General features: G+C 41.5%; 1 protein-coding gene across 3 annotated transcripts; it reads left to right on the top strand.

Annotated features, from left to right (window-relative positions):
- The first annotated feature begins 338 nt into the window (after positions 1 to 338).
- On the top strand, positions 339 to 24068 carry frmd4bb (FERM domain containing 4Bb). 3 transcript variants are annotated; one of them, XM_061057432.1, is made up of 24 exons: positions 341 to 559; positions 9078 to 9143; positions 11330 to 11424; positions 11576 to 11668; positions 11973 to 12057; positions 12411 to 12467; positions 12565 to 12587; positions 13592 to 13675; positions 14063 to 14128; positions 14445 to 14502; positions 14584 to 14670; positions 16231 to 16307; positions 16518 to 16656; positions 16746 to 16887; positions 17119 to 17252; positions 17446 to 17562; positions 18327 to 18555; positions 18647 to 18700; positions 18804 to 18951; positions 19209 to 19376; positions 19553 to 20337; positions 21699 to 21825; positions 22033 to 22152; positions 23228 to 24068. In XM_061057432.1, the coding sequence occupies exons 2-23, from the start codon at positions 9078 to 9080 to the stop codon at positions 22148 to 22150; spliced, it is 2952 nt and encodes a 983-aa protein (XP_060913415.1). In that variant the 5' UTR covers positions 341 to 559; the 3' UTR covers positions 22151 to 22152; positions 23228 to 24068. The 3 variants fall into 3 exon arrangements, with proteins under 3 accessions (XP_060913417.1, XP_060913415.1, XP_060913416.1); XM_061057434.1 differs by lacking the exon at positions 19209 to 19376 and having other exon boundaries at positions 339 to 559; XM_061057433.1 differs by lacking the exon at positions 22033 to 22152.
- Positions 24069 to 24868: the final 800 nt, after the last annotated feature.

The raw sequence follows: 24868 nt of genomic DNA, 5'->3' as shown, positions 1-24868 counted from the left end.
CAGTAGTCTGGTTGTTGTCATCAGAGCAGGGAACAAATACATCCCCAATGAGGCATAACATAAAACGTCTCACATAAAGTAGGCTATGTATGATGCAAATCATATAATATGATATAAAGATAAATTCGCAATTTTGAATGCTGAGGACAGCGAGAGATGCAGCACACGGCCTCCAGGCTATCACACCTCATTATTGTGGAGACTCGGTGTGAAGCAGGCCGGCCGGCAGCTGCTGGATGAGAGAGAGGGAGAGAGAGAGAGGAGGCAGCAGAGGAGGGAGGAGGAGGAGAGAGGAGGGAGGGGATGCGGGGCTTGTTCACATAATAGCCGGCGGGTGAAGGCGTGGTGAGTGTGGCTCGATACGAGGCGGGTGTGTGCGCTCCAGTTGTACCGGAGGATGAACGCGGACAGCGGCTGCACGGCGGCTCTCCTCCCTGGTGAAAGCAGCCGGGGAGAAAGCTGAACGGGCAGGATCGATATGCAGGGGACGAAATTGCCTTATTCATAAAAAAAATAAATAAAAAAAAGAACTAACGCGGGATATATCAGGAGTGCAAAGGTAAGGCTGTGTATGATACGATGGAGCTGATGGAAGCCGGTTCATGGTAGCTGTGTGTAGACAAAGTAGACCGAGCCATGGTCGCGTGTGATCCAAGGAGAGAGAGCATCAATGAAATTACAGCAGCATGGGTTTGTCTGTGCGTGTGTGCAGCGTGTTTCCTCACTGGGAAAAAAAAGGGAGCAGAGTGGATGTATTTGACACATTAGTGTAGTCATGGGGCTCAGGTGGAAACCACCCATGTTCAGTATACAGTGTAGCCCCACAGTAGCTCATTCATTGTTCTCCCTGCACTGTGGAAACTGGCCCTGAGGTGGGCTAGTCTCATTGTGGGCAACTGTGCCAAAATAAGAGAGGCTATTTTAATACGTGTTATTTATGTATTTTAAAGTAGTTTAGAAGATATGCATGCCACTGATTAGATGTGATCTGAAGAAGCAAGGCTGATTTAGCCAGTGTGACTTGATAGGCTGAATCTTAAAAATGCTGGATGAATCATCATCTTCACCCTTTTGCAGCTCTGTCAATCCTGTCTGTCCAAATAAAATTACCAAGTGGGCTCATTTTAATGTTTTTTCTGGAAGGGGAGGGTGTGTGTGCATTTTGTTTGTGATTTGTGCATGTGTTGTTGATTGAAAGCATTTTTATAAATGTAGTATGAGGACATAGTTGTATCTTTGGTGCAGGTAGGCCTATACCCACCTTGCCACCTCCTGATTTTCTTCTTTTAAGCTAATCGTTCTGGCACCTTCCCTGCTTTTAGACCGCTGGTAACAACCTGCTGGCTTTATCTCAGCGTTAAAAGGAAGAGACAGGCCTTGGGTGTATTTAAAGCCTCATGATATTGTAAACAGGAATTGTTGTTGTGATGCCTGCGTCTGTATGACACACGTGTGCAGCGTGAAACTTTGTCGCTCTTCCCTCTGTGTTGGAAAGGAGGATGTCCTGTGTCATTAATCACACATGTCAGCTTTATGAAGGCTTTTCAAACTCTTTTACAGAGCGCCCGGGTTTGGTTTTTATCCCCCGATTCATTAGAGTGAAAACTCGACACAGAATTCAATATATTTCTCCATGTCCATTCTCACTTGTCAGTGAGAGAGCCTAACAAGGCGGAGATGTTTCTCTCTCTGCTTGATGCGGCTGAGAAATGTCTCAGCGCTCGGTTGGAGACCTTCCATTTAGGAATCAAAGCTTCTGAGACTTTCTGAGAAATGTGCTAAAGACAGAGAGAGAGGATCTATTTTTGGACGAGTAATCTTATAGTCATACACTCTCCACAGTGGGATTAAGGCTGATATAATAAAGTGAAAGCTGAAGCAGCTGCACTGAAGTGAAACAGGTTGGCACGTGAGGATTTGGGGGTTAGACCCACATATTCATATGCAACTGTCCAGAAAAAAACCAAAACCTAATATATTCCAGCCCCAACATGTCAGCTGATCCACGCTGGATTAAGGTAAAGACAGTAAATCTAATATGATTGCATCCCTGTAAGTGTTGCAGTGAGGGTTTCCACTCGCTGCAGACACTCTGGTCGTTGGTCCACATCAAGCAATTTGGTCATGTTCCATTTTTCTCCACCCCTTCACGTCCGTGCCTCAGTGCTTCGTCCCTGAGCTCTGCAGAAAGTCACTGCAGTTCTCTCCAACAAAACTCTGCAGTTTGATATCAGGAGTGCCAGTGGGGACAGCTGGAAGCACATGCAGAGAATGAGGGCAACTGGTGGCAAAGCTTTCAGAACAAGAGCTTACTGCTTTTAGAGAAGTCTGTCGGTGTGTGTGTGTGTGTGTTTGTGTGTGTGTGTGTGTTGAATCAGTTTTATGCTTTAATTCCTGGATTTAGTGGACACATTTAACCTAGACCAAGAGGTTAAAACAGAAAAATAGGCACCTAAATTTTCAATCATTTTCTTTTTGAAAGCCATACCGTTGATCCAACTTTGTCCATCCAGCACTTGATTTGGGGGAAGGCCATCTTGAGACTTCACCCCAAAGAAGTTTGAGTGTATTTGAAGTTCAAGATGTCTCAACAGATATCAACATAATGCTTTCCAGATTATCACAATGTGATATTTAGTCATGGCATGTCATTGTTTCCTCTCTACTTTCAGCTAGAAAAATTACACAATGTGCATTAGTAATTATTATGTGTATATGTGCCCATGACATATCACACAAAGGGTGTGTTTTTGTTTAATGATCCCATCCCCAGATAATAAGCTATGTGAAGGCCACGATTGGTTGTGCAGGCAGGAAGGTATAGGAGCCGAGTGCAGAGGATTAGAGAGTGCTTCAATTATTGTGAATTTGCTTATTTAAGTATAGATTAGGCAAGGAAACGCAGGTAAACAAACTGGTAAGGAGACAAATGAAAAATAAGTTTATCTGGCAAACAAACAATGGCAATAGTCCAGTTTATATGGAGTGAGACTAAAAAGTGAATTGGAGACAGGTGAGCAGGTGGGTGGGGAGTCCAGTGGCATCTAGTGGCGAGTTGGAGAATGGCAGGGGGGCTTTTAAGGTGGGTTCCCATAGAGGCTGTATCCAAATAATGCATTGTTCACCTGACCGCCTCTCTTCTCAACAACTTGACAACTATCGGATGAAACCATACAGATATTTTGGTCCCTCTGAGGATAAGTTAATGACTTTGGTGACCCTTGGACATTTACTCTAGAGACATCATCTACTTGTATTGACATTTGTCCCAAACATTTGTTTGAATTACTTTAATGGATTCTCAAGAGCCTCTGCTCTGCTTTGTTTTTAGCTGATTCACATATTTAGGCATGCACATAGGCTTAACCAAGATCGCTAACATGGTAAAAATGTTCCCTGATACTACTGTCAATGTGAGCATGTTAGCACTCTGGATTTAGCGATTAGCTCAAAATATTGCTGTGCCCACATGGATCCTTCAGGTAGCCTGTGCACTCTCTATATATATTTTTTTCAAAATCAGATAACCCCCTTTTTTTTACTATTTGAACTATTGGTATTACCACATTCAATTTATTTGCGTATGATTTGTTGGGAAGCCACATCAATGAAGAAGGATTGAAATGAATATTTGACCCGAACAGGTTAAATGAAATTGCAGATCCCTTTGTTTGGGTTGTTAGCTTTTCTTCTTTTTAAAAGTCTAACAATCACTCAAGGTCAGTTCTTACGACAGCAGCTGAAAGTGTGTGCGTTCAAACACTGGAGCTCTGGAGAAAAGACATAAAAATGTGTGGGTATTCAACAAAACTATTGCTTGCATTACAATCCCACAGGGACTGATGGAAGCAGATTCAGCCACTCCTATCGCAATGACCGCTAGTAAAAATGTCACATGGTTCTATTTGTATTTGAAGGACAGCCACAAGAAAATATATCCCAATGTCCAGACGTCCTTTTCGGGCTGGGAATAGGAATAGGAACTTGTACTGCATGATGACATCATTCACATGAATCACTCCTCTGTGATGCAGTCTGCTCTTGTTAAATCAAAGAGACACTGTTTCAGACGACCAGCATTAATATTTCTTTTAGCGTCTAATTTTTCTGTAATATCCTGAGCTTCATTGTGTTCATGAATTTCCCGGATATCACGAAGAGCCAGACTGGTTCTCTTTGGGAGATGATGTAGACAGATACCTTTTGACCGCTGACAAAATGAGTCATGATGAGATAGATCGGATGATGTTTGAGATAGTCCTGTGCTGTAGCCTGCAGCCACTAAAACCAGGGCTTCTTTCTGTTTACTCAGACTGTCTGGAGTAATTTTACCTGGAGTGTTTAATTCATCATTTTGTATCGTGCCAACGCATGTAGTTGGTCTTATTCTGAAGGGCTTAGCCATTATCGACTTCATTTAAAACCAATCCCCCATCCAGAAAAAAATAAACCATCAAAAATAACCTTTTGAATCAGAGTGAAGTCACCATTTATATTGCAGGCCATTGTGTCATTACCAGTCGGGGTCAGGGGTCAGAGGCCTGGTACATCAGCTACAGAGAATTTAATGAATAAAAATTCAATTTTTATGAAGTTTTATGAAGGACTTTAGTGGCAGATCCAGTCAATAGTCAATATTTTTGACTGAACCTTGTTGTTATTGATTTATACACATTTGAACCTAGAACAGAGTATGTGAAAACAATGATCATTTTTGGTGTTATTTGGCTGTAGCAGGTGACTTCAAGAGTAAGCACAGAGATCAGACAGAGTCTTATGTGATAACCAGCCTTCATCAATAATGCATGAAAACGGGAAACCGAGATAAGACGGGCGTCAGTCTGGACATGACATTTAACCAGCGTGACGTATTTAACTCTGACAGCCAGTTTACTCAGGAGACACCGAATTTATTCTGGTAGTGTATCATACAAATTGGAAGCAAGGCATGGAGTTATTTGTCACAGTAAAACAAGTACATCAGCTCATCATGAAATACTTACATTCTCTACACAGTTGTTCTTTGTTTCTGTTACAGAGGCAACATCTGCAGCCTTCCAGAGTCTCCACTGGGATGTTTCACAGTAGCACACTATAACAAGCTGAAGCTGTCTATATGCTAACCTCAGGCTTCAAACTATAGAGACAAACCTAAACCCTGCAGCTCAATACTCAGCCAGCGCCTGTCCAGTCTCTAGAGAGACTAACACTAAGACTGATTGTTCTTTTATCTCTTCCCTCTGTCTTTCTTTGCATAACGGTTCCACACTTGTTTTAAGCCCACAGAGACTCAGGTTGGGCCTTTATACAGGTTGTGTTTGGCTGACTAGACAGAGCTGTCTGCTGCACTGTGAACAATACAGGTACATCATGAGACATAGATTTCTAATATTAGGTTTCTAGTAGCAATGTGCAAATCCAGCTATTTCACTCTTTTTCAAGGTTTTATTTTAACTTTGGAAACCAGTTACTCAGGGATGAACTGATGGGTTAAACATCAGTATCAGCTGACGTTGGCCCTGTTGATAGACATCAGGAAGCAATGTGGAATGTGTATCTTTTGTGTTGCATCAATGTCATGCTGCCAAGCAAGTATACCTCACTGCTGGTTCATGGAAGAGTTTTTATTAATCGGCAGAAGAGTTACCTGTTGGACCAGCTCGGATTTGTTTTTCATGGACACATGTGAAAGAAAATGGAGAGTGGGAGTCTTACAGCGTCTCTGGGAGAGATCAGCGACATGCAGTTTGTAAGTCATGTTCCAGTGACATTTCGAGAGGAGGGACTACCAGCAACATTTGAACCCCATCAAATCTAAACCTAAAATCTAGCTCGACACAAAAAATTATAAAATGGCTGTAACAGACCTAATCAGATATTAGATATGTCAAGGTTATCCTAAGGTGCTTCAATGATTGAGCCATTGATCAACTGACAGAAAATTAATCTTCAACTATTTTGACAATGATATAAGTCACTTTCCAAGCAAAAAAGCCAAATATTAGCTGGTTTCAGATTCTACAAAATGAGGATAGGCTGCTCTTCTTTGTCTTATGGGAGTGTAAACTCAAATATCTGAAGAGGTTTGGACTGTTAGCCAGTGACGATAAGGTTTAGAGTTGGATTCCAGCAGATCATAAGATGAGGATTTTCAACTCAAATTTTCTTGAAAATAATTGTTCATCACTGCAGTTTCTAGAATCAAAATGAGAACCAAAGTCTGGGTTTATTGCCAATTAGGTTGGTTCATGAAAGGGATTTCTTTTGCTGTACAATGACTCCCATGGTGATAGTGAACGACTTTACTTTAATGAAACCTCAGCTTTTTATTGTGCGACAGCATTCTGATCTGGAACTTGACATTTCCTTGCTATTTATTCCTTCATGTATTCATTCCTTCTACATGTGGGAGCTTTGTCTGTGTGTTTACATCTCTAGATCCTGTTAAAAGCACAATTAATACCGTATGCCAGAGTGTAGGCCTGGCCGATAAAACGACAACGATCTTGAGGATCCTTTAATTTTTATGTACCAACCAGGAGTGGTTCTCTTAATGTGGTATTTTTTCATACAGTGATAATAGAGGCTTTCAATTTAAAGACACAGAACATTTCAAATAAAAAAAAACTTGTAGTACTCCATCTGTTGAGAAACTAAACAAAAATCAACTAAAACTAAAAATCATTATTATATAAATTCTTAGAAACAGCTAGAATGTATTGGCATGTGATCTAAAATGTTCAACTTGTTGTCAGTTGTGCTTGAGGAGTCTCTTCTGTGTGTTGTGACACAGATACTGCCGGGTTCTTCAGGGTTGCTGGGTTGCTCCGTCAGATATAAATAGCAGCTCTCGTAGTGATTACAGCTCTCAGATGATTTATGGTTTGGATTCCTAAAAAACCTGGGCTCCTCCTCCTCTCGCTCACTTCATCTATATTGCATTAAGACGAGCGATCCCGGCTGAATTGCAACTGTGAGCTAATAACTGCCTCGGAAAAAAATTCCTCAAGAGGCCATTTTCTCCACATGAACTACTTCTGCACACAGATGAAAAAGAAATGCACCATCTAGTGGCCGATGCTTTTACTGTACATGCCAACCAGGAGAAATGTCATGCTATACTGTAGTCACCGAGACAAATTGTATGACCTCAGCATGATGCAGTCATAACTATCTCGAGCTCAGATCAATGGAATGATACTCCTGCTGGTTGTCACAAGCAGCCACATTGAGATCGAATTGACTTTATTGAATGTGCACTTTTAATTTGGATCATGAGAGAGGATTTATGTCTGAAAGACGCATTATTCAGAGGCTGTAATTGACAAAGTGCTCGTCTGAACGGTACAGATGGTGTAATTTACAGCAGAAGCTGTGTGCGTCACCCCATTCAGGAAGCGGGGCCATTTGTTTAATCATTTATTAGTGCAACGTGAGAAAAGAAGAGCGTGTGAGGTAATGCCTTTACATGTGAGCTGTGTTAGTCTCTCAGCTGGGGAATCTCCACTGCATCCATTTATCAAATAGAATAAAACAGTTAAAATGTAAAGGAAAAGGAAGACAGAGCAACGTGTTATTGACATTTAAACTCATTCATCCACAGAAAGGCAATTCAACATTATTAGCAGACTTAATCAACATGCTTAACCACCTTGATCGACCACTTGTGCGTTCTGTTTGACCCTCCATTGTTTGTATTAAGAGGCAGTAATACTTGAAGTGTGGTCAGGAGTCTGATCCAGCCTGATCTCTCGCTCAGTCAACTGTTGATTTCTCATAAACTAGCTGCACACTGTAAGCCATCACCGCACAGTTAAGGCATCGGTCAGTCACGTGGATGGAACACGTTTCCGGTTCGATTCAATAGTCTGTTGCATGCTGCTCTGGAGGAGCTAACAGTTTGAATGGTCTGCATCCAAGAGGAGACTCTTATTATGAAAGGATGGGGTCCGGTCAAGGGATGCATCTACACCTGCGCTCTCTCCGGAGAGGTTTACCAGGTACTTCAAGCGTAAGCTTTGTTCACGCACAGTGTTAGAAGTTCAGCCTCATTCTGTCAGACAAAGAGACTCGTCTGAAATGTGATTTTTTTTTTTTTTTTAGGTTTTTTTTCAACCCCAATCTGTCATTTTTACTGGCTATTTGATTTATCAAGTGTTCAGCGCGTTCTGTGTCTCTTTGTAGGTCAGCCTGATTTAGTGATCAGGAGCATTGTTTGAGGGGCAAATGATCTTGATCAAGCAAACATGACTTTCTTTTTTTAAGATGTGGGACTAAGAACCAGAGGGCTGGATTTAAAAGGGTGCAGAGTTGAATCAGAATCTGATACGAGTCTGTGGTTGCATGTTGGCTGGAACTTGATGCTAGCTGTTTAATTAACCAGGGTGAAAAGTTTTATAAGAAATTAGAGGAGGTGCAAGAAGTAACATTACAGCACTTTTACGAGGGTGTTTTTGTGGCACATTTCCTTAAAGTGTTTTAAGCAATTACTCATGCAGGAAATGGAAAATGGGTTGCCACATTACAACATTTAATATCATTTTGTTCTCATTATACGCTCGCTTTTATATCTGAAATGCATTTTACGTTCGCAGCTAGTATTTATTGACACCAACTTTATATTTTGATAAAAGAAAAGAAAGTCTTAATCGCACTCAAGTAGAGTCCCTGCCCTGTTTCACATTTCACGACTGGATATTTCTTTACTCGTGTTCTGAAAAGGCTGAAAGATAATTGAAAGGTTCAAAACGGGACTTCAAATCCTTCTTCTGGTTGCTATGGCAACAAATCCTTGAGACAATGGTTTTATTGTAAATCACAGCGTGAGTTGTTTTTTTTTCCTCCTCCCCCCTGTGTTTACTTGTAAGGCCTTTGTGGAGTTTGGCCACACATAGTAAAACATGATTTAAACACAGCTTTGTCTCCACTGTCTTCATTTTAAATTCATAGATGTTTAATTGTCCTGCCAGAATTGTGAAAGTATTTCCAATGAAACGATACATCATTGTGCCTTGTGATGATGAATAGCTTGCTATCTTTGCCACAGCCTTGAAACTCCTGCCTTGTTCTCCCTGCAGATGACTGAGGGCAGACTGTGCCAAGTGCAGCTGCTGGATGACAGGAAGCTGGAGCTGCTGGTTCAGGTATGAATACTCTTCACTTCAATTGGCCATAATAATCAATAGATTTTATTACAGACTTGGATGAAATGTCTTTGTGTAACGCAAAGCATGTTTCTGGTGATGATGAACCCACAGCGCCTGACTGATCACTATCTGTTTGTCTGAAGGTGCGGCCGTCCACATTGAGAAACTATTGTTTGGTTAGGATAAGGGACCAAAACTTTTCGTTTATAAGCCAAGAAAAAATCTTGGGGTCTCGGTTTAAAGACAGTGATTCAGGAAAACGATATAAAAGAAGGTACATGAACTATCTTCAGTCAGTTTTCATAATTCAACTTTGATGCTCAACCTTGATGAAAATCCACGATTTAAATGACCCATCTGTCAGCCTTGACCTCCACTCCATGCAGGATTTTTTGTTCTTAACTGTCCTGATTTACCAAATGCTTTTGTGCAGACAAGAAATCACTGATTGACAGTTAAATGTAGGGTTGGTCATTTTACCCAGATTACACTATTTGTTACATATTCTACATTAAATGGTCTTTAAACCCTGACAGCAATCGATAACTTGTGCACTGAAAGAGGACTGAGACAGAGCCGTCATCTCTAGCTGCTGTAATCCTGTACCTATCACTGCTGTGAGGTCTGGATGGTAATTACCAATCAAATGCCCCGCAGGCTCCCTGTACGTACTCTACCCTTGCTGTGCACCAGCACTCAAAGTGCTTCACTGCCGCTGGAGGTATTCCACATCAGAATCAGAATCAGAATCTGGGTTTATTGCCAAGTACATTTACACATACAAGGAATTTGGCTCAGTGTATTGGTGCTAAACAATTAACAGGGAAATAAAGCAGAACTAGCTTAAATAATACAGTATAAGAAGCTATTACAATATATAAAATAGAATTTAAAAATGTAAAATATACAAAATAAAAAAACACAAAATGTAGGAGCTGTGCAGTGGACTATGAGAACAAATCTTAGTGTGTGTAACTACTCACAGAGTGCATGTATGAAAGATACATTTCTAAAGTCCAGTGGGCGTTAATGTAACGCATAAAGAACAGTTCAGCATTCACATTACTTTGATCTACCAGAGGATGGCAGAGAAAGCTCAGCTCAAATGACTTAGGCCACAGTTCCTTGTAATCGCTCGTCCCGCTGAACAGGGCAAGACAAAGAAAGATGGAAGCAGAGAAGGCATGCGATGAAAAAGAGTTTAGATGAAGAGCGAGATCAAACCAGACTCAGCAATCATAAAGCTATCAGCGATGGCGACAAGTGAGGGCAGGAGTCATCCAGCGGAGCTCCTGCATGTGTTTGAGGGGGGGGCATGGCCTTTGAAGGAGCCCTGAGGGGAGGGGCTGGGTTTGGATGGAGCCCTTAGGCTTAGTGGATGTTACTTTCTAAATTCCCTAGCTTTCCAGGATTACCTACCCTGCCTTCAAAGAATGGGAAATCACGTAAATAAATCTTGAACAGACCCAGGCTTCTTACATGCGAGCTCCAGGTAGTGACAGTGCCAACAGTATCTACCCTACCACATGGTGATCAATGAACCCCACAACTCTACCATGAAAATTGATGGACAGCGAGAGCCAACACATAACTGTGTATAAAAGTCGGCATCCTCTACTCTACTGGTGTTTCGTCAAGTTGGGCCCACATCACCTCAGGAAGGCTCAAGACTTAGCTCCGGCCCCCGAGAGTCACCCCCCTCTATTCTACCTTTTACTGCCCATCATGGGTACTCGCAGAACTATTCCTGTTTCCAACGTTACATATGAAAAAGCAAAAAGAACACAGAAGAGTAAAAGAAGAGAGAAGAGTCTGTGGAGAGACGAGATGAGAGGTGAGAAGCCTGTTAGGGTTAAAGCTCGTCTCTTCTTGGTGAGGCCGGATGGACTGTACAGAGTCTTGGGACCATGATAATTTATTGAGAAGAAAGATGACCCATGGTTACATGACCTGGATTTAGTTCCTGAGTATCTGTACCCTGGAGCCCATTACTAAATCCTCACTCCAGTGTTTCTCTCTGCTCTTTTTTGTTGACCTGTCAGTCTTACTCTCTTTGGAGAGCAAAAAAAAAAGTGACTTCCAGAAATACTTGTTACACATTACACAAGTGAATTGTTTGAATCGTTTCAATTTGGTTTTGAATTAAAGTAGTGATGGAACTGAATGTAAATCGTCTTCCACAGCCCAAGCTGCTGTCGTATGAACTCCTCGACTTGGTTTCCTCTCACTTCAACCTCAAAGAGAAGGAATTCTTCGGTCTCGCATTTTTCGACGACAAGTATGTAAATCGTTAAGTTTATTACCTTTGAGTGATTTAAATATTTACAGATGTTTAAACATGTGTGTCTTTGTGTGTGTGTGTGTGTGTGTGTGTATGTGAATTAACAAAAAAACAGCATTGTGAAGCTTCAGTCTGCTTGCTTTCGCAGTGGTCAACGTAAATGGTTGCAGATGGACCGCAGGGTTCTCGAACACGACTTTTCCAAGAAGTCCGGGACCGTTGCTCTGAACTTCCTGGTCAGGTAATAATTCATATTTTTTCCCATGCAAATCACAGGCTTGTCCAGCAGGGAGTGCTACGTTGTTGACATGGAGTATAGCAGCTGGCTGTCAAAAAAAAAAAATGTCAGAGGGTAGCAATTAGTTTGTTTTCAACATATGACAGTTCTTTGTGAGGTGTTTTTTTTTCTCTCAGGCTTTTACATTATAAACTTGTCAATCTCAAACACACATTGCTTCTAAAACCCTGAGAAAAGAGCAAAATAAAGATTCCCAATAAGTACTTTAACCCGTAAATTGTTTTGTGCATCTGCTTTCATCCTCCAGGTTTTATGTAGAAAACATAACACAGCTGAAGGACATCATAACGGTGGAGTTATTCTTCCTAAATGCCAAATCTGCTGTCTATAATGTAAGTGTTCTTCTCCTGCATTCCCAAGGTTTGAAGCAGTATATCATTTTCTCGAGCTGTAGTTGTGTTTTCTTCTGAGCAGCTTGCTGATGATTCACTGTCTCTAGACCCTCCGATCGGTAGACAGTGGCTGCAGGGCACGGTTTTGTCACTCTGTTGGCTGGAATGCAAAGTAGACAAGTCGAAGAGTGTCGGGAAAAAAACAAAAACAACATGGGTTCATTTTGAGAATAAGCAGAGGTTATTGAAGGGCAACACGGGAGAAGATTCTATGTTTGGATCCTGAACGCCTTCTCCACACATTTTCTGCATCCTGATTTCTTTTTCATCCTTGTTGGTCTCGTGTGTCTCAGGAGGTTATAGAAGTGGAAAGCGAGAACGTCTTCAAATTGGCTGCGAATGCCTTACAGGTTAGTGCTTTTAATAGTCTCATTTACATGCATTAATTGCTGCCCTTTAAATATTTACAGCATGTAATCTGATAAGATGTATTTTTTTATTCTCTAGGAGGCAAAGGGAGACTACACAAGGTGAGTGCAAATTATCAGCTGGGTAAGAAGTATTTAACAGCAGCAGGACAAGTTAATAGTGAGCTTTTAGCGAAGACATTCAATAGGTCACTTGTTTCTCCGGAGTGCAGACAACAAAAATCCATAGCAGTGTTATGTGAGGCTTACCACAGAGTGCAGAGGAGCTTGCACCAGGCAGCTAATGAATCTCATAGAGACGATAGAGTGTTGCAGAGCGCAGGCATCTATGCATCGCAGAGAGTTATAGCAAGTGTGTTGAACAAAGCGGCCTTTTTATAATATATGTATGGTGATCAGGGGGAATGCTGCAGGTCTTGGTGCAGGTTTCTATCTGGATTTATAAAGGAAGATGGTTAAGGAGGAGTTAATGTTGGAATAAGATGTTTTTAGAATTAGATTTCTGGCTATCTTTGGGTTAGACGTTTAGATGTGTCAGGAGCACTAAGGGTAAATGTTGCAGCTACAGAAGCTACATCTCATCGTACTACTCACTTCTACTAATATACTGTTAGACAGTTGTTCATTACTATTTCTTTAACTGATATTTTAAAATGTTACATAAATAAAACAATCTTCTTCCATCCAAATGCACAGATGTAAAAATTTCTAAATTTAAAAAACAACATTTTTTTGCTAGCCGAGAGTAGAGCTACCTCAAAATTGTAGGCCTATCTACTTGAGTGAGTGTACAACAAGGTAAGGCTAAAGTCCAACATTTGTACGAACTTGGGAAATTATGAAAAATCCCCAAAACAGTGCAGCTGACTATTGACATGCTTTTATATTAACGGAAATACATTTTTGTTTTGTTGAGTCTTGGGTTTGGGTGGGAAAATTAGGGAGACTACTCGGATTCATATTGTCAGAGCATCTTTAATCCAGACCTGGTCCTGCCAGCGGGAGATGTGACGGTTTACACAAAGAAGGAGCTCAGTAATAAGCAATTTCATTAAATGTCACCGCTTCACACCTAAAACTCACACGATTTGTCTGCTCTGTGCCAGTGATGAAAGCACCCGAGCTGATCTGAAGAAACTACCGACTCTTCCCACCAAAGTGCTAAAGGAGCACCCGTCTCTTGCTTACTGGTAAGATTACAGAGCTATTTCTTTTACATGCTACAACGTTTTAAACACAGAGAGCTGCTCAAACACAAAAAGTATGATTAGATTTTTTAAATTTAAATATCATTCAAACAGCTGATATAAAGCTGGTTATAATCCCAGACTGTTTGGCTTTAAACTTTAGGTTTTTGTATCACATTGATTGGATGTCAAAAGTAGGACGATAGCTACGTTTTCCCTTTTTAACCAACAGTACTTTTATGGATATATTTGGTTATAATTTATATAAACTTGTTCTACATTTACTTATTTGGTAGGACTACATAAACTGACACGCCAACACACAGAAATTTTTTTTTCTAATTCTGTTTAAAGTGTTAAAAAAAGTGTCTTCTGTTGGTGACATTGCAGTGAGGATCGAGTTATTGAATATTACAAACAGCTGAAAGGAGTCTCCCGAGGACAGGCCATTGTGCAGTAAGTATGAAAAGAAAAATGTGGAGGCCTATTTGCTGTAATTGGTTTAACATTAGTAATCAGCCAATGAATGATATAACGCTTTAGATCCATTAATCTTCCTCTCACCTCTATTAGCCCTCCCTTCTCTCTCTCTCTCTCTCTCTGGCACGCCTTTTCTCATCATCTGATAGAAATCAATATCCCGTCTTCAGTTGCAGTTCCAGTGAATCACACTGATCAAATTCCCAGTTATCTTTTTTCATGTTTCCAAGGCCAAACCACATGCAGCTGTGGTAGCAGCCGGTGGTTTTAATAAAAACTGTTTTTGTTCTAGGTATTTGACGTTGGTGGAATCCTTGCCCACGTATGGCGTGCATTATTATGAAGTCAAGGTGGGTCTTCTGCTGTGATTTATTGGAAATGACAGCTGTTGTACATGAAAGTGAGTCAACCATTTTTTTCTTGCTCCACAGGACAAGCAAGGGATCCCGTGGTGGCTTGGGCTCAGCTATAAGGGCATCGGCCAGTATGACCTGCAGGACAAATTAAAACCCAGAAAGGTAAAGACTTCCTACTACTCACTCTCTAAAATAGCCTCTCTAATCAGACTGTGGATATTATAGCACAAGCTCTTGGTATGGATTACTGCTGCTGCACACGTAGCACGGTGATTCACCAGCTCGTAGTCATGTATCATCCATTTCACCTCAACAAAGGCCGGGCTTCAGCTGCTGCAGACGAGGCCAGACTTGACGAGTTTGAGCGAAATCAGCTCTGCAGCAGAGCAGAAGAAAGCTCTCAGAGTTTTTCTTAATGAGACTATTGAGTTGTGTCCTTGAGAATGAAACATACTGTACACTTTGAACCTGCTCTTCTTGTTCCATTGCTGTTGTTTTGGCTCGTGAGTTGATAGGAGAAACACCCATATGAGTGATCTGTCAGCTATGTCATCCAGTGTCTGCCTCTACAGTTGGGTGCAAACGCTGCAGTGCACTGCTGATACTGAAGAGGAGGGAAAGTTCAGAACAATGCACATTTAATTACTGGCACAGTCATCCTGTTCAAGTCTGGTAATCTCTCGACATGGTGCAATCCATCTTTGTCCTCTGCACTTCCAAAGTTGTGCAAGAAAAGCAGCTGGTTGTGTGTGTTTTGGAGAGGAGAGGAGAAGAAGGAGGGAGCTGCTGATGTCAAAGGCAGAGGGGCTGGATTTGGGGCATTATCATGCGTGTTCTCAGAATACCTGAGGAGACAAGTCAAGAGCTGACAGGAGAAGGAACCGAGTGCGTGTTTGTGTTGACAGCAGAGCCAGGAAGGAATTAAACTTAGGAAACCTGAATCGAGACGATCCATCATACTGGTAAGACTGGATGCTACATGTCTTTGTCTGGTCAAATGTAAGAAAATCTGTAAGTTTACAAAGCTTTGGTTCTTATGATAACTAACTCATTGGCATGTTAATCATTCTTTACCATCTGATTTTTAATGAAGAACAACTCGATGGGTTTTTGTTACAAAATGTTATCCGAGTAGCAGCTTTGTGATAGAAAATACTCCCAAGAGGAACCACATGCGATGCCGTTTTCTGTGTCTGTGTGAGTCCGTGTCTCATCGCGATAGTGTCCCAGACACACAGTGAGTCACTGACCCAAATAGATTGTTCATATATTCCTGCTGTCAGCGAGCACCTGGACCTGATATGTGGAGAGACGTGATGAGCCATGGAGAGTGTTGTAGGCAGCGATGAGTCTTGGTGTAATGTCCCCTCGTGGCGTTCCTTCATTTTTTTTTTTTTTAACACCTGCATTATTGCAGACTTGGCATGCTTGGGGGCTTTACACTGTAATGATAGTTCACATTTCAGTCTGGCTTTTTTTTTTTTAATGACAGTGGTTGAAAGAGACAAGCCAAAACACCTGCAGTTTAAATGTTCTTAACAGTTTATGGCCGTGGTGACGTAGACAAATTAATTATTTTTCCCGGCCTTAAACTCTTTGCTTTTATGACGTTATGAGTGATAGAACTTAATAAGATAAGATAAGATAACACTTTATTGTCCATTTGCAGAGAAAGTTGTCTAATGTCCAATTACTATTGTTATCTCTTGTTTTTATCCACAGCTTTACCAGTGGAAGCAGCTGGAAAACTTGTACTTCCGTGAGAAGAAATTTGCTGTGGAAGTGAATGATCCACACAGGTGAGCAGCAGGAGAGTTTCATCTTTGTAAAATGGTAAAAGCTCACTGTTTTTACCTCATCGCGCTTACTCTCGCTAAGCCTTTTAATTCTCTGGTATGTTTCTCTCCTACGCTTTCATCTCAAGAAAGCGTTCAGAAAACTGCCGTTCACTGTGAAGGTTATCTCTATCTCAACTTCTGCTTTGTTTTCTGCTGCGTTTCCTGCAACAGGCGAGCAGTAACCAAGCGCACATTCGGACAGACGGGCCTACTCATACACACGTGGTATGCCAGCCATTCTCTGATCAAAACCATTTGGGTCATGGCGATCAGCCAGCACCAGTTCTACTTGGACAGAAAGCAAAGCAAAGTAAGTTCCACTATCCGACTCTCCTGCAATATTTTTAACCCAGAGTTCTCCGTTTAGTATCTTATACTTTTGTACGTTTTCCCTCTTAGGTTAAGATAGGAACATCGAGAAGTTTGGAGGAAATAGCCATGGATCTCACAGAGCATGGAGGAGCAAAAATAAACCGACTGGGAGATGCAGGGCTGAAGAATAACTTAATAACAGCCAGCAATGGGAGCCTGGTGTCTACAGGTTAGTTATAAATATTCACTTTAAGAAGATAACTGTTCAGTACATGTTTCTTGGTTCCACTTACTAAGCTATGTGGGATAAACAATGACCTGTTTGTGATTAAAAAGTCAAGGTGACATGTTGAACTTTTGTCTCACGACAATATCACATCATGACATCAAGATGTAACTTTTAGATATATGAGTATTCTGTGCTCGTGTGGAAACAATAGTCTGGATTTTGTTTGTGCAGGCTCTGCAGACTCTGAAATGAGTGAGGAGCAGAAGAAAGAGAAACTTTTTGAGCTGAGGAAAAAAGAGCAAGAGATCCAAGATATCTTGGCAAAGAAAACAAAAGAGCTGAAGAAAATTTGCCTTAGAGAGGCGGTAAGAAATCCATTATGTTCTACTTCTTCTTGCACTAGAAGTCTATGTTGCATGCCTTTTCTTAAAAAACGGCCATATGCGGCGTGCTGAACTCCCGTTATTTCACCGCGTTGCCGGGCAGCAGGTAGATTATTGTTTTTCTTCTGTGCAGTTCGACAATGTGTTTAGGGGCCCTGTTGTTTTGTATTCTCAGGAGCTTATTGGCAAGCTGCCAAAAGAGTATCCCCTCTCATCAGGTGAGAGACCGCCACAGGTCAGGCGACGAGTTGGCACCGCTTTCAAGCTGGATGAACTTTTCCCCTACAACGAGGTTTGTATTCAACACGGAGAAGTGTCTTGTGTTTGGACAGTTAAAAGTCACATTTTTGATTTTTTTGAAGTTTAAGAATAGATTAGTTGATAGAGTATTTTAATCTCGCCAACAATGAACTGGTCCTATTAACAGGCCTTCTTGTTTGCAACATGCATCTGATTATCTTGCAACGGTGCTCTGATGTTTTCTAAAAGCTTTTACAACTGCAAAAATGAGCCACACCATTGCACTCAGTGATGTTCATTCACTACAATTAGCAGTTGCATTGTAATTCATTTCGAAACCACCCCACATGTAACGCTTTGCTGCTGCCAAAATTCTTTGCTGGCGCACCATGGCCACAGCTGAAAATTGTCACCAACAAATGCACTAGCCTTCTCCCACCTGGGAAACATTATATTTATGACACAAAGATTTACAGCCTCGGAGGAAACCGACTGGTTTTGAGGCTGAGTTTCACACTGCAGGGAAGTCTAAAAGTATCGGTTTGGCTTTTTCAAGGTTGTTGACAATAACACGATAGAGAACTGGCAGCTATCTCCGCTAAAACACAGGACATGGAATGAATACGTTTGCAGATCATTCAAAAGTATTATTCTTCATGATTTTAACTCAACTTGAAATCCTTATTTTCATCACCATTTCTGAATGGATGAGGAAAACAATTTGAGATACTAGTTTTGATTTGATGAAGCTCCTTGCAGCTGAAGTCTTGTCACTTATTGTTTCCTCTGTCGATGTGCTGCTTGTGTTTGGTGCAGGATCCCTTCCTGAGGAACCTGGAGAGCAGGTTCGCCCTGCAGCAAAAGATTGTGGAGGCGGCCAAGAAGCTGGCGAATGAGCCAGAGCTGTGCAAAACGGTGAAGAAGAAGAGGAGGAGAAACTGTCTGGATGCCATGCACAAACTCCAGCTGATAGAGGATGAGATGAACCAGTACAGAATCAAGAAGGGCAAAAAGCCAACTCAGCGGGCGTCAGTCATTATTGCAGGTATGGTGCAGGTGAATCTGAGTTACTGGACAATCATTTGACAAAATTCTCTTTCAGAAAAAAAACATGGTTTTATTTTCTTTTAACCTAGATGAGCTCATCCGTTCAGACTGCAGCTCTCTGTCTAGTCTCCCACTGGATGATGGTGAGTCTTAAAAAACACATTCTGGTGCATTAAAACCATATGAGCCGCACTTTCAACTACTTTTTTAAAGAGCCAGTGTCAGTATTGTTACCTTTGTGTTCAGATGACTCAGACACTGCGAGTCAGAGGCCTCGGTCCCGGTCGGTCCAAGGTTCCCCTCAGCTCAGCCCGATGCGGACGCTGGGGACAGAATATGACGTGGAGAGGCCGGGATGTCCAAGGGAAAATCACCATAACAAGAACCACAGCAGGTTGGAAAGCAGATTTACCGCTCCCTGTCTTAACGTAACCACAAAGTCTCTTGTTGTGCAACTCGTTTCACAACTTTTGATTTCATTAAAAAGCCAAACTGTTCTTGGAATGAAGCAATGATATCATGTTTTAGCAGAGGCCATAATAATTGCTGTGTCACGTTTGCAGCCTCATTCCTTTCCTCACATCCCAACCTTTTTCTTTTCTTTTCTTTTCTGTTTTTTTGTGATCCTCTCCTAATACCACACCCTTTTAGACTAGCTTTTGAAAGCCAGGAGGCTTCCCACTGCTACCAGAATCCAAGAGAGATTTCCTCCACCCACAGTAGTCCCTATAAAACACTCCCCAGACCTCCTCGAGATCCGCGCAGCATGCCGCCCACCCCGGTTATGACCCGCAATGCCTACAGCAGCAGCCAGCTCAGGTGTGATTCCTGTGTTGTCAACCCTTTTCTTTTCTTTAGCGAAATCCCTGCTCCTCTCCAACCCACTAACCTTTTACTGATTCTAATACAAATAACCTACTAATAAATCCAGAAATATAATCGAAGGACTGCATTTGTTTCTTTGGAGATAGTATAAAAGTTGCTGTTGTTCACAGGTCGGAGGGCTCCCCTCACTGCTTCAGGCATCGCAGTGGAAGTCTGGAGTCTCAGCCCCACATTAGAAAAGACACAGACCCAGAGAAGCCCATCTTTATCTTATCTCCAGCCCATCGCAGCAACAGCACAGAGGTGTTAGAGGACTGCTCCTCCTACACCAGCCAGTCCAGTCTGGACTACTGCGGGGCGGCCAACTCCCACTACAGTACTCTGGACTCCCGGAACTCCACCATGCATCGTCTACACAGGAAGGTGGAGGTCTATGGAAATACTGGGAGTATGCCCAACTTGGTCCAACACCATTCTGGTTGTAATTTCTCATGTGAGACCCCAGCACACTATACACCCAGTGCCTACTACGTCTCCGGATACCCCTGCCCGGACATGGAGCCTTACGCTAACGGTGCCTACGTGTATGAGAATGACGTAGAAGGCCACTACAACGTCAACCCTTCCTACCAGGTTAACGGGTACCACGGACATGACAGATTCAGGCATTACAGCAGTGACCGGGCAGATGGTCTTTCCCAGAATCCCTACGCAACAGTGAGGCCGCCGCGAAACAGAGAGGGGCCCAGGAATGAGCTGCTGGCCAAAAACATGCAGAAGGCCCTGGTGGCAGAGCACTTGAAGGGCTGGTATCACAGAAATAAGAGCCCCAGGGAGGGAGGGAGGGGGATGCTGGCTGGATATGACTTTGACAACGGCTCTCAACTCAGCCTGGGCTATCAGACCATGCCGGCTGCTTTCAGCCACTCCAGCAGGACGACCTCCTTTTCTTCAGGTAAGAAGACAACGGACAACAGTGAAATTAAACATATATGCATCGGAGAGAAAATCTCTGAAGATAATATCTTATAATCAATCGCGGTAGATGGGTATATTTACATATATTTATACTGTAAGTTGTTTAACACATAAAATATATCAAACTGGAACTCCTCCTTTGGGCGGCAGTAGCTCAGACTGTAGGGACTTTGGTTGGAAACCGAAGGGTAAGCGGTTCAAATCCCGGTACGGACCAAGAGTATGGAAGTTGGTCTGGTTGCTGTAGAGGTGCCAGGTCACTTCTCCAGTACTGCCGAGGTGCCCATGAGCAGGGCCAAAAAAACAATCCCCAAAAGCTCTGTTGCGCTCCCTTTGTAGCAGCCCCGCTCTGACTCTCCCTCCATTAATACATGTCCACAAGTCCTGTTTGTGCATGTGTGTATTTCAGGCCTATGTGTGTGAATAGTGTGTCTCTCAATAACAAAGTGTAAACCAGAATGTCCCCTCAGGGAGTAATAAAGTATATGCATTAATATTAAATTAGAAAATCAATAAAGGGCTGCTTATCCCCTCAACACAATTTGATTGATGCGGGTGTCAGTGGAGAGCTTCACATGCTGTGTCAAAACTTTTGCAGACTGCCAAGAAAATTACTCTGTGAGAAAACTGCTCCAGTCTTTGCCTTTAATGTATTAATATCAGCAAGTAAAGCATTCTTGTTCTATGAAAAAAAAAAGAAAGAAAGGCCTCTAACAGCTGTTATCACTGCTTCTAAAAGTAGTTTCAACATCTGCAAAGACTTGCTAAAACATCTGGTTCTGAAAATGATGTCTGCTGTTCATTTAAAATGATCCTGAACCAATTTTCCAAGTCTGTGAGAAGTTGCATTTTCCCTTCTCAAAGTTTGTCAACTTCAAACGGAGATGCGTGAGTTTAATGGTTGAATTGAAAGTGATACGAACCGTTCAAATTTGTGGTTCACGTTTCTTGAATTCAGCAGTGACTGAAGTCATTTGTGCCGATCAGTAGTGATTGTACAAGGGACTGAGAAGACAATTTAAGGAAAGGAAGTCCTTTTAGTTTAATGTAATGGTGATAAACAGGAGTCACAAACTGGTTCTTGTATTGCATTGGGAATGTATTAAAGGGTATAGTTTAATTTTAAGAAATATGTCTAGAGAAATTAAGCAGTCTGTATTTTTGTGTGAAGATTCATTGTGAAGTGGCACTAACAGTACGTTGCCATACAATCCAAAGGGTATAGTCGTATGTTTTGACATGTTGCGATAAAGCTGGATTTATGAGTGTTTTAACAAAACTGTTATTTCTGAGCACCGCTCCAATTGAATCTGACTCGATTGCTTTTGTCTGCTGCAGTGTCTTCGGTGGAAAGCTCAGGTAACTGGCGCAACCAGTTGGCAGTTGGCCTGACAGAATACGATTCACCCGACACACCTCATTACCCACACCCTGGAGCTCCGTACAACCGCAGTCCTACACACAGGTGAGGCCTTCATTTCAATGAATCTCCATACTGAGCTCTGGATGCACCAGGACTGGAGTAGATCAAAGACCAATGGTGGTTGTTCTTTAGTTTTAAATATGAGAGTTGTTTTTAAAAAATGGTGGTTGATATCTTGAAATCTTTATCTCTTTTTCTTCCTGCCTTTTCTTCTTCCTGCCTTGACTTTTGTAATGCTTATGTGTGCAGATGTTCTCCAGACAACAAAGTGTCTGACAAATTGCCTAAAAAATCTGAGTCAGTTGAGGTGGTTGGCTCTGAAGCCACTAGTACAGATGAACCATCAGACAACCATTCTAGCACTTAAGGGTGAGACCACAGCAGACATCTTTGTGTCGTGTTGCAAGTCATCTCCATTTTGACTCTACATTTCCATTCGTGTGTCGCTCCAATGTAGCCGATTTAATCAAATCATCAACACTTTCATTTGTGGTTTGTCGTTTTTTTTTCTCCCCCTCGGGCACAAAAATGTCACTCATTACCTTGTCTACCTGACACCTGACAAGGCAGGGGCATGTCTGCGAGATGTTTATCATTATTATAAAGACTGTTATAAACTGTGTAAACACTTTGACAGCACAATCAGTCAATGGATGTGTAATTCCATAAGGCAGAGATTTGAGCTAAATGCTGGTGTCAAAATGCTAAGATGCTCACAATAGCAATGTTAACACGCTGACGCAGTTTAGATATACAGTTTACCATTTTTCACCATCACGGTTTTGCTTGTTATTACGCTAAAAATGGCTGATTAACACTAACTAAACATTAAGTACATTTGAGGCTGACAGGAATTTAGTTCATTTTGTAGGAATTGGGCAATAAACCGAACTACCGGAGGAATCAACTTGTGTTTTACCCCAAGTTGTAACCTGGTAAAAAGTCAGGGAATCACCATAGTTTGAAAAATAAATAACCTGAGGGGAGAGTGAATACTCAAAATGTATGCTTATCCATATTTTAGCTGTCATGACATTTGACATTTGACATTTGACTAAAAACTGACGATTTCATTTATGTCAGTGTTCCTAAACAGTGGCATATCAGGAAAAGTCAGGGCATCAGCCAGATGTTAATCTTCCAGGTACAATGAATCAGGTGGATGTGAAAAATGACAAATATGGGAAACTATGTGTAAATAGAGTTATTTTAGTTTGGACTTAAGTGGTGGACTGGCTCAATGACATTGCCAACCTAAGACGTTTCCATTTACGCCATGAAGCAGAAATATCTTTGTATGCCTTCACAAAGTGATGTGGACTTTTTGGTTTATTACACTTCCATTCCCACTCATTGTTCCTGCATGTTTGTGTAGTGTGTTCCTTGTTCTAAAACTGTTCAACTACAGTTGATTTGATATTTTCTTGGGTCGCTTCCTTTGCAGATTTCACCTGGATGGAAGCTACATGAGCATTCGCTGAAGAGGACCAAACCAAACTCTGGCAGAACTAAAGCCATGGCCAGCAGCACATGAAGGGGATGGAGTTGATACATGGGCAGTACACAAACTTTTATTCTGTTTGGGTTTTGGCAGTCTGTGTGTACACTGTCCTCATGTTGACGTAACCTCCGAAAACAGTGATGACACTCATGAATGACTTTTTCCATGTGCCTTGGATTGGATTAATTGTACATTGTACAGGGCAGATGAGAATGTTGTCAAGAAACTTGAAGGTGTTGCACAACCACACTGGAATCAAACCGCTCTTGTGTTTTAAAGATGGAAAAAGAGGCAACATTTGTTTTTGAACAAAATCCAACTCCATGTATTTGAACTGGAACTAGCTACTGCCTTATATAAAACAGTAGGTTATTGAATAAAAGTCATTGTCACCACTTTCATCTCAGTTAAGTATGATACAATATAAAGTCTTGATGAAAACAGCGTTTGAACATGTCCAAAATGTGGCATACAAAGAACATTCATTAGAGCAGACTGTGTGTATGATGAATTTCCATTTCTTCCTTTCTTTAAACTTTGAATCAGAATGTACTTTGTCAATATTGTTTATTGAACCATTTTTCTTTGTTGGTGCCGTAATGTGTTTTTAAAATGCATGGTAATGATTTTAATTTTTTGATAAGAACTTCTTTTTTATATCAACAAAGGACCACTGCCGTAAGACGCATATTCATATCTTGCTGTTTGTTTTCTCACACATTTGTACAGTCAGTGTGTAGTTCTATGTTAGATGTTGTCATTAAATATTTTCCACTGGGAACAAGGATGTGAATAAATACATGTGTGAAGCATAGAAATCTGTTGTCAATGTCTTTGAGAGGCATGGTAAACAACTGGTTCAGGTTGTGTTATTGAGTAAGAGAGGAAATCTTAAAGGAGTAGTTCGCCATTTTTGAAAATATGGTAACAGGTAGGTGAGTTATAAATCACTCCTATAACCAGCCATATATTACAGTGCCCCAGCTAGCAAATGTGGGAGAAGTACACACATTACTCAAATGGGAGAGCAGCTGTTAGTGTAAAAAAAAAGATTGACACTTTCTTTTAATCAAAAAAAGATTCAAGTTGGCCTTTTAAAGAAATGTCTGTCTTTATGAAAAGCTAATTGGACCTCATGTCAAGAAATGTTTACTTGGCAATATTGGTACAGTAACACAGAAAGTAAAGATTTGTGTCGAAAGTAAATCCTCAACCTAAGGACAGATACCCAGAACTCTAGTAAAGACAGAAACAAAGCAAATGTACTTCAATATTTCCAACCTCTGGCAGCCAGTCAGCTTAGCTCAGCATTAAAACCATGAAAAAAGGGAGCATTGGCATCCCTTCCCTTAAGGACATATCACCTCTTCTGGCTCCATCCCATGTTTATTGTTTATTGCAACAGTTGTGTCTTCCAAAGAGCACTGGTAGACTGGGAGGAGCTCAGTGTGCAGTACAGATTTTAGCCTCCTCCCTGCCCCCCCCCCCCCAATCACCACAGTGAAAATGTTTCACCTGCTGCTGTCAGTCCTACACGTTCCTTTGCCTGAAGCAACTGTCATCCCAAAGGATCCCTGATGGCAG

The sequence above is a fragment of the Labrus mixtus genome, chromosome 15 (genome assembly GCF_963584025.1).
Source record: "Labrus mixtus chromosome 15, fLabMix1.1, whole genome shotgun sequence".
NCBI classification, from domain to species: Eukaryota; Metazoa; Chordata; class Actinopteri; order Labriformes; family Labridae; genus Labrus; species Labrus mixtus.
Note: the sequence above shows the minus strand (reverse complement) of the source record. Positions and strands in the feature narration are given on the sequence as shown.